Source organism: Carassius gibelio, chromosome B3 (assembly GCF_023724105.1).
Source record: "Carassius gibelio isolate Cgi1373 ecotype wild population from Czech Republic chromosome B3, carGib1.2-hapl.c, whole genome shotgun sequence".
NCBI classification, from domain to species: Eukaryota; Metazoa; Chordata; class Actinopteri; order Cypriniformes; family Cyprinidae; genus Carassius; species Carassius gibelio.
The window spans coordinates 1,211,371-1,220,210 of NC_068398.1; the positions used below are offsets into that span (position 1 = coordinate 1,211,371).

Below are 8,840 nucleotides of genomic sequence, written 5' to 3' on the forward strand. Positions count from 1 at the left end.
ATGATGATTGTGGGCTGCTTTTAAATGAACATTTATTAATAAAACAAAATATCTTCTTTGGCCATAAAGATTAGCTTACTCAATAGCATTAACACAGGCTTTGCTCCTTTCCATTCAGGCGAACAAACACACACACATAAAATCGTCCGCCTGTTAAAAAACATATCTAAACTGTAGTTAATATTTGCAGGACAGAATAAATAGAAACATTTAAAATCCAACATGGAGAAGTCTGATGTAACATATAAATAAGGATATTTAAAGGTTTCATCTGTAATGTTTGGCAAAAAAAATCAAGTCATACTCCACATTCCATACCAGATGGGGGCAATATGCCTCAATAAAGTGAATGCTCACGACGCTCAGACACTCTAACGTAGATCGAATGCTTATTTTGTATTTAAAGTGGCCGCAAAGCAAACAAGCTTGTTGATCTCGTGCAGACTAACCACAAGGAGTTATAAGTTAACCTCATTAAAAATTGTTATGGACTAAATATTATGATCCTTTACTTAAAATGAACAGTCTCAGACACCTTGGTCCACGTATCGCTTTTAATTTATTTTTTATGTCCTTGTACGCAAACAGGGACACATCATAGATTAATACAAATGCTAAACAGCAATAATCAACATGTCCTTTATTCTGCTTGGGAACTAATGTGCCAACCCTCAAGCATTCACCGTGTGTCACACACAATTGACTCTTTTCACACGCTTTCACGCCAAACATCAATTTTTTCACGCACAGAAAAACCACAATGCAAACAGGACACGGAGACCAACAGACTAGACAGAGCAGTTTAGTTATGATATAATAAAATGGGTAACGTTAAGTTATAGCTAGCTAATTATCAAACGCAGCTACGGTTAGCCATCGCTAACATTAGCACGTTTATCGAACAGTCTTCGATACATTTCTGTGTTATAACTTCCCGAAAACAAATACACAAACATATAAAACAAACTTCTAGCGAAATACTAACAGCATCTAACTTACCAATCGAAAAGAAATGTTGCAAGTTCAAAGTCAAACCTCATTTCTTTCAGGTCCATCAGTTTTCTCCAGCGATTAAAAGCAGTGCCGAAGTTTACTCTGGTTCGGCTTCTTTTCTTATCGGATTTGATTTGTGATTCCGAGCGTGGTTATTTCCCTGTAGCGGGTGGTGGTCTCTTGCCAAGGGCTTGAGACATCCTTTCTCTCTCTTCCCTGAACTGAAATGAAGTACTGTGCTGTACTTTCCACATGATTGACATCAGGTTCAGGCACGCCCACAAGACGTGCGAGTTATTCGTGTATTGCAGGTTGGCTGGTGGTTATGTTGCCCGCATACCGCCTCCCATGGCCGAAACTGGTATTATGACACCTGTCGGGCTGGGGCTAGTAATGCTAATGCTAATTAAGGTTGATATCTCTGCAGCACTATAACTTGACATTTTTTTAATGACATCATCCCCCTTATTTCTTCTCATTCTTTTAATGCGTGTAGGTCATGTTATGGATATTTTTACCTCAATGTTTGCATATGGCACCTTTAAGTATTTAAGGATAAAAGACTGCATTTGCATTTAAAATATTCATGTCCTTTTCCTCCTGTCAAGTCAAGTCTGGAGTCATTTCAGGTAGAGTCTGTCAAGTCTATAAAAAGCGTCCAGAGTCCCAGTCACTAGTCTCAGCCTCAGATGTCATGCCCACAGACTGTTGGCTAAACATCTGATGCATATGGTACACATAAGTGGAAATACTTCAGCAGTGTCATACGTGTCGTACATGTAGCCGTGAATAAAGCATTCTTTAATGTCCCAAATGGAAACAAAGATACCGTGATGCCAAACCCCCTCACCAAAGAAAAAAGCAGTTGTGTTTACAGCTGTGACGATGAGTCTTCATCGGGATCAACTAATCTAGAGCTTCAAAAGTATATGAAAAATTAAAAGTTTGCGGCATAGAGTCTTTGTCACAAACCATGAGGTAGTCAGAGGGTTTAGTGCAAGTGAACTGTTTATTTACAAGTGGTAATGTAACAAGGTGTTATTGAGTTGTAGAGTGGAGCACTTCCAGAGTTGTGGAAATGAACACACAAAGAGTCAGCTTAGGAATGTCAATGTATATCGTCGTAGGGAAATCTAAGGACCTAGGAACGACAGGTAAGAGAGAGGTCGGGAACCAGTTCCTAGTAGTGAATGGTAGACCAGAGTCCATAGTATTGAAGGGATGAAGGCTTTATGTTTATGCACCACGCTGGAGACAAGTGCGAGGATGGAGGCCCGAGACTGGGCTTAATGGACAATCGGGAGCCCCTCCTGGGCTTAACTGGGGATTGGGAGACCTTGTTTAGGTCAGTGTGAGTGCGGTGGCATCAGCCAGTGGGCCTGCATCTGATGAACCTCTTCACCTCGGCGTCCAGGCCGGGCCAGTGGAAGCGATCCCGGATCCGATGGATGGTATTCTGGACCCCGAGGTGGCTGGCCATGGGATGTGAGTGGGCCAGCTCCATCACCATCTCCGTCTTCGTCCGAGGCACTACCAGCAAGGTTTTTTCCTTCCCCCTTCGCGGTGCGACACAATAGAATAGCCCTTTCCTGACGATGAAGTGTGGTACCGGGTGTGGCCCTGGCCAGACCTCCTTCCCCTCGATGACCCGGACCTGGGCCCAACAGTGCTTCAACCGGTCGTCCTCATGCTGTGCCTTGCTGAAATCGCCCTCTCCTGACACCTACTGGAAGACATCAAGATATAGGTTAGGGACACTTGGGGATTCACCCTCTTTAGCGCTGTCAGATGCCAGCTGCACGGGACGACGTCGGTCCCCTTCTTACGGAGGGGTCTTCATCGGCTCCAACAGGGGCTGGCAGGCTGGGTTGCGGCAAGGAGGAGGCGGTCAAATCCGGGCCAATCCCTTCCCAGGAGCATCGGCACTGGGAGGTCTGTGACAATTCCCACCTCAAGCGGCCAAGATCCTGGGGTGGCCGAAATGGTGACCCACCATCTCTGGGGTGTCCCCGTGGACATACGTGATGGCCAGGCGAGCTTTAGACTCCGGACGAGGGGGCAAGACAGCGAGGTGGACGAGGCTGACCTTCACCTTGGCTCGTGGGGCTCCCCCGGGCTGGGCGTGGTGGACGATGCAGCCTGCCAGCCACGTCCGCATGGAAGGGCGGGTTGGTTCGGTGGGCATGGGCTCGTCCTGGGGGGGAGTGGGAGCCGCCGGCCTGCTCACTGGTTGCGATGCGTCCTCTGGCGTGCGTCGCTCCTGGACCATCCTCCAGGGAAATGGCAGCTCCCGCTCTCCAGCCTCCCGTCGTTGGGCCGCATCCGACAGTTAGACCACCAGCTTGCCTAGAGTAGTGGGATTCCGCATTCTTGCCGCTTGACGATGGGGCCGTGGTAGGGCGCGCAAGAACCGATCGACGACCACGCGCTCCGCCATCTGGCTAGCGTTGGGATCCCCGGCCAGTGCCGCGCAAGCTGGGAGAGTTTTGCCGCTGGGGACCGTGCGTTGTATTCCCAGTCAAAGAACAGTTGGGCCGCTGCAATCGGTGACAATCCCACCGAGCCAGGATTTCCCGCTTCAGTTCCTCGTAGCTCTCACTGGCCTCGGGTGGGAGGGAGAAGTAGGCACGCTGTGATTTGCCAGTCAGGAGGGGTGGCGACGTTCTCAAACATCTGCAGGAACAACTCCACGTCATCATGGGCAGTCATTTTGGGTATCAGCTGTGCGGCCTGGACACGGGAATCAGGCGGCGAAATGTGTCGGTCTACCTGGAGGGCGGCAAGCTTGCGTTCCGTCTCCCCTTGATGGCTGGCGAGGTGTTCAGCAGTTTGTTGCTGGCGGATGCTGACCTCGGTGAGGTGTTTGATAAGCTCTTCCATGACGTGGGGAGGAGCGCCCGCCTGCATGGGGAAAGGGAGAAAAGAAGCAGCGGTGAGGAAACAAAATAATTTTTTTTTTTTTTTACTTTTTTTGTGAGGGCGGCTGTCGGTGACTCTTCACGCTTCTGCCTGCATTCTCCACCAGTGTTACGGGGTGAAGAATAACACGACAGCAAGGAATACAAAGTAAGGCCCCGGAGGGTGGATTTATTTGGGTGAGAGAGTTCATTGGTCAGGAGTGGGAAGTGCTGGTGCACTGGTCGTTGTGGTGTCCCAGGTACGGCGTGTCCGTGCGTAGGGGTGCTGATCAGTCACAATCTTTCTGCAAGGGAACACGGAGAACAGCGTTAGCATCCAGTCTTCTGGAGTGATCACTCACTTGTGCATCAGAATGCTAAACCATTCAGGGCTTTATAAGTAATAAGCAATATTTTAAAATCTATACGGTGTTTGATAGGGAGCAAGTGCAGTGTTGAAAGGACCGGGCTAATATGGTCACACTTCCTGGTTCTAGTAAGAACTCTTGCTGCTGCATTTTGGACTAGCTGTAGTTTGTTTTCTAAGCGTGCAGAACAACCACCCAATAAAGCATTACAATAATCTAACCTTGAGGTCATAAATGCATGGATTAACATTTCTGCATTGGACATTGAGAGCATAGGCCATAATTTAGATATATTTTTGAGATAGAAAAATGCAGTTTTACAATTGCTAGAAACGTGGCTTTCTAAGGAAAGATTGCGATCAAATAGCACACCTAGGTTCCTAACTGATGATGAAGAATTGACAAAGTAGCCATCAAGTCTTAGAGTTGCAGAGACTTTAGGTCCTACAATAAAAACCTCTGTTTTTTTTTTCCAGAATTTTGCAGTAAAAATTGTCATCCACTTTTTTATATCAACTATGCATTCCATTCGTGTTTCAAATTGGTGTGTTTCACCGGGCCGTGAAGAAATATAGAGCTGAGAATCATCAGCATAACAGTGAAAGCTAAGACCATGTTTCCTGTTGATATCTCCCAAGGGTAACATATAGAGCGTGAAGAGTAGCTGCCCTAGTACTGAGCCTTGAGGTACTCCATACTGCACTTGTGATCGATATGATACATCTTCATTCACTGCTACGAACTGATGGCGGTCATATAAGTACGATTTAACTCATGCTAATGCACTTCCATTAATGCCAACAAAGTGTTCAAGTCTATGCAAAAGAATGTTGTGGTCAATTGTGTCAAAAGCAGCACTAAGATCCAATAGAACTAATAGAGAGATACAATCACGATCAGATGATAAGAGCAGGTTATTTGTAACTCTAAGGAGAGCAGTCTCAGTACTATGATACGGTCTAAATCCTGACTGGAAATCTTCACATATACCATTTTTCTCTAAGAAGGAATATAATTGTGAGGATACCACCTTTTCTAGTATCTTGGACAGAAAAATGAGATTTGAGATTGGTCTATAATTAACTAGTTCTTTGCGGTCAAGTTGTGGTTTTTTGATGAGAGGCTTAATAACAGCCAGTTTGAAGGTTTTGGGGACATATCCTAATGACAATGAGGAATTAATAATAGTCAGAAGAGGATCTATGACTTCTGGAAGCACCTCTTTTAGGAGCTTAGATGGTATAGGGTCTGACATACATCAGTGATGCAATGTATAAACAACCCGCACCCGACCAATATTTTCAACTAACCCGACTGCAACTCAGACCGCAAAAAAAGAAAAAGAAAATATTGTAACCGACCCGCTTCCTACCCGCATATTTTAAAAGTAGTAAATGCGTCGCCCCTTTATATTAATTTAATTACTTAAATAAGCTATAGCCTACAGGATAATAAATGTTATGACCGCACACAAGGCTTGCCACAAAGAACCGTAATGATTATGACTTTGTCTAAATTAGCAAGGAGACATTCAATTTTTAGTAATAAACTGGTGTTTTTTTTGTGTCGCTGCTAAGATAAAGTTGACCATGAGAAGTCACCATAAACGCCAGAGAGAAATGCACATTTCATATGGATTACATATTCAGATTATAGCCTATTTATTTTGGTTTGAATATTTTAGTTTAAAAGTAGACATTTCAAGCTTTCTGTAATATATCACCTATGTTTTTTTTTAAACCCACCGACTAAAAGATTAAGACACTACCTGACCCAAAATATCACCAATCAAAGTTTCTACAGCTTTTTTTTTTTTTTTGCTATTTCAGAATCTGGAAAAATGACTGGGGCTAACTTGTTACTGCAGTCGGTAGAACGTTATGAATGTGTGTGATGTCCGGCATGATAAATGCTCGTCACTTCTGCTGCCCAAACTTTGTCAGCCTGTGGGTCATTTGGTTTATTGAAAAACGATTGCACTGATTTGCATGTTTCTTGATGATGCACTTTTTTTCTGTGGTACTCACATGCACCATGTTGCTCACGTTGTATTCTCCACCATGTCCCACAGAAAAACTGCTTTTGCATAAAACACTGGCCATGGCTGCTTAACCTGAGCGAGCAGCGCGCGCGCTCTCCAATTTGAGATTATTGAATGTTGAGGAGGCTTCGTGCACCAGTCAACAGTTTGATTGACGTACGACTCAGCCTATCGACTAACGCTTTTATTGCTCTCCTCTGAACTATTGGATATAAGTTAACAGTACACCGATGGACATATCCGTGTATTTATTAGGCAGGGTCGAATGAAAAAAGCAATTTTATCTCTAATAGTATCGATTTTAGAAGTAAAGTAGTTCATAAAGTCATTACTGCTGTGGTGTTGGGAAATTATTTTTTGTTAATTTAGCCACTGTATTGAATAAATAACTGGGGTTATGTTTGTTTTCTTCTAAAAGAGAAGAAAAGTAATCGGATCTAGCAGTTTTTAATGCTTCTCTGTAGGATAGGTTACTTTCCCGCCAAGCAATACAAAATACCTCTAGTTTTGTTTATTTATATATATATATATATATATATATATATATATATATATATATATATATATATATATATATATATATATATATATATATATATCAAAGATTTTGGTGACCCAATAGATTAAATACACTTAAAAAGGCCAGAGGGACACAATTCCACAGTTTCAAGGAATGACTCTGTTTTTGTTTTAAGAAATTGTATGGTTTTGTTTATGCTTTTTTGTTTTAGTGGCGCCGGCCACCTCTTATAAATTCAGTTTATGTCTTGTCTAGTAAGTGTTGTTATGTGATGTATCCTGGAAAGGTGGTGCTGTTTTATGGTCCTCGGTCAGGTTGAGAGGCTCTAGCATGATTATGCCCTTGGGAATGCTTTCTGTTCCCTGTGATTGAACCTTAATGGAACATGACTTGACCTTTTTAATCTGTTATCGTTTTTGTACCTCTGATGAGATTTGATCACTTTTTTTCTTGTTTCAGCAAGATTCAATACAGACTGTCACAATTGAAGACTGTTTTGCTGCAGTTTGTGGCTATGGACTTTTTGTTGTTGTTGTGATTTGCTAATTCTTACGGCAGATCAATCACACTGACAAATGTACTGTTTTTACTTTTGTTTCAGATTTGATTAAAGACAATGAGGAAAAAGAAGAATTGAGTGAATCTGAGAATAAAAATCATGTCAGAAGCGGATAAAAACCCAAACAGAAAGATTTAAAGAAAAAAAGAACCAATAAATCTTTCACCTGCACTCAATGTGGAAAGAGTTTCTCACGCTCATCAAACCTTAAGGATCACATGAACATCCACACTGAAGAGAAACCATATACATGTGATCAATGCGGGAAGAATTTCACAATTAAAAGATACCTTACATCACATATGAGAATTCACACTGGAGAGAAGCCATTCACTTACGGAGCTATAATTATGACAAAATGATTTGAAATTGAATTGTGTAAACTTGAATTATTTGCAAGTGTAATCTAACAAAATTGAATTTTAAGTGATAGTTTAAATAGTTCTGAATTTGTTTTTTTTTTTTTAACGAATATTGAAGATTTGAAATTTAACAAACTGAAATGTTTTATGGCTGAATTTTATAGACATGTATTTTCAAACAGCTATTTTTTTTGTTCTGATTTCTTATACTGCAAATATTAATATAAAACAAATTCAGATTCAAATTTTCAAGCTTAGGAAATTCGGAACTTCAAATTCAGTTTTCTAAAATTCAGTGTAAAAAATTAAAACTCAGAAATTCAGATCTTACAGAAAGTAGGTCACAGGTCATCCACAGGGAAGAGTAGATGATCTCAGAAAAGTCGAACAGAGCATTTTGGCCATTAGTTCCCTTATTGTGTGCGTTTCCTTGAAACAACGTGCAAATGAATGGAACTGAAAATATCAGTGCACACTCGTCAAATCTCTATTTGATTTAATGGATTATTTTGAACAGGTGACAAGGTGTCAATGTAAAGCGTTAATTAGCATTAACTGCAACAGTGCCAAAACAATGGATAGTTTGTGTAATATGATAAATCGTCTTTCATGTTTTGCTTGATTGATTACAGGCACACAGAAAAACAATCAATAAGCTAATTTAACCTTTCTTAACTAATATAGTTTTTACTGTTTGGTGTATTTCGCATTTTATATATTTCATTTCTGAGGCTTTTTTAAAAATAGTTTGCTTTGATTAGACTAAATAGTTGTCATTGGAGAGAAACTAGTACAATTTGTATACAATGCTTGAAACAAACCACTACAAATGTATCTGTGTCTTAATAAAATCGATGTGAGCATCCTGTGTCATGCTTTCTTTAATCTTCTTTTTTTTTAATAACCGGTTTTTACCAGCCTTCACAGCCCCATCAGTCTATATATTATTATAAATGCACATTTACTTCGGTCACATATTTTATCCTGTTACTAAGATTTTAAAGTCATGCAACATTGAAACAACATGCAAGTTATTTTTTATATTTAAACGAAGATCTTTAATGAATTTTAATGTCTTTTTAAAGTGGACACATTTTTCT

The 8,840-nt window shown here is 41.2% G+C and overlaps 2 protein-coding genes across 6 annotated transcripts in view; both read left to right on the forward strand.

Moving 5' to 3' along the window:
- LOC127952159 (zinc finger protein 845) overlaps positions 1-8,840 on the forward strand; it is a 177,127-nt gene that overhangs the window by 68,995 nt on the left and 99,292 nt on the right. The window lies entirely within an intron of this gene.
- LOC127952147 (zinc finger protein 501-like) overlaps positions 1-8,840 on the forward strand; it is a 106,464-nt gene that overhangs the window by 68,995 nt on the left and 28,629 nt on the right. For 3 of the 5 annotated variants that reach the window (XM_052550475.1, XM_052550474.1, XM_052550473.1), the window contains one exon: positions 7,421-8,608. The exons of the other annotated variants lie outside the window; for them this stretch is intronic. In XM_052550475.1, coding sequence (XP_052406435.1) covers positions 7,421-7,494 — 74 coding nt within the window. In that variant the 3' untranslated portion in view covers positions 7,495-8,608. Of the gene's footprint in view, positions 1-7,420; positions 8,609-8,840 lie in introns of those variants that run through there. 5 annotated transcript variants of the gene reach the window in all.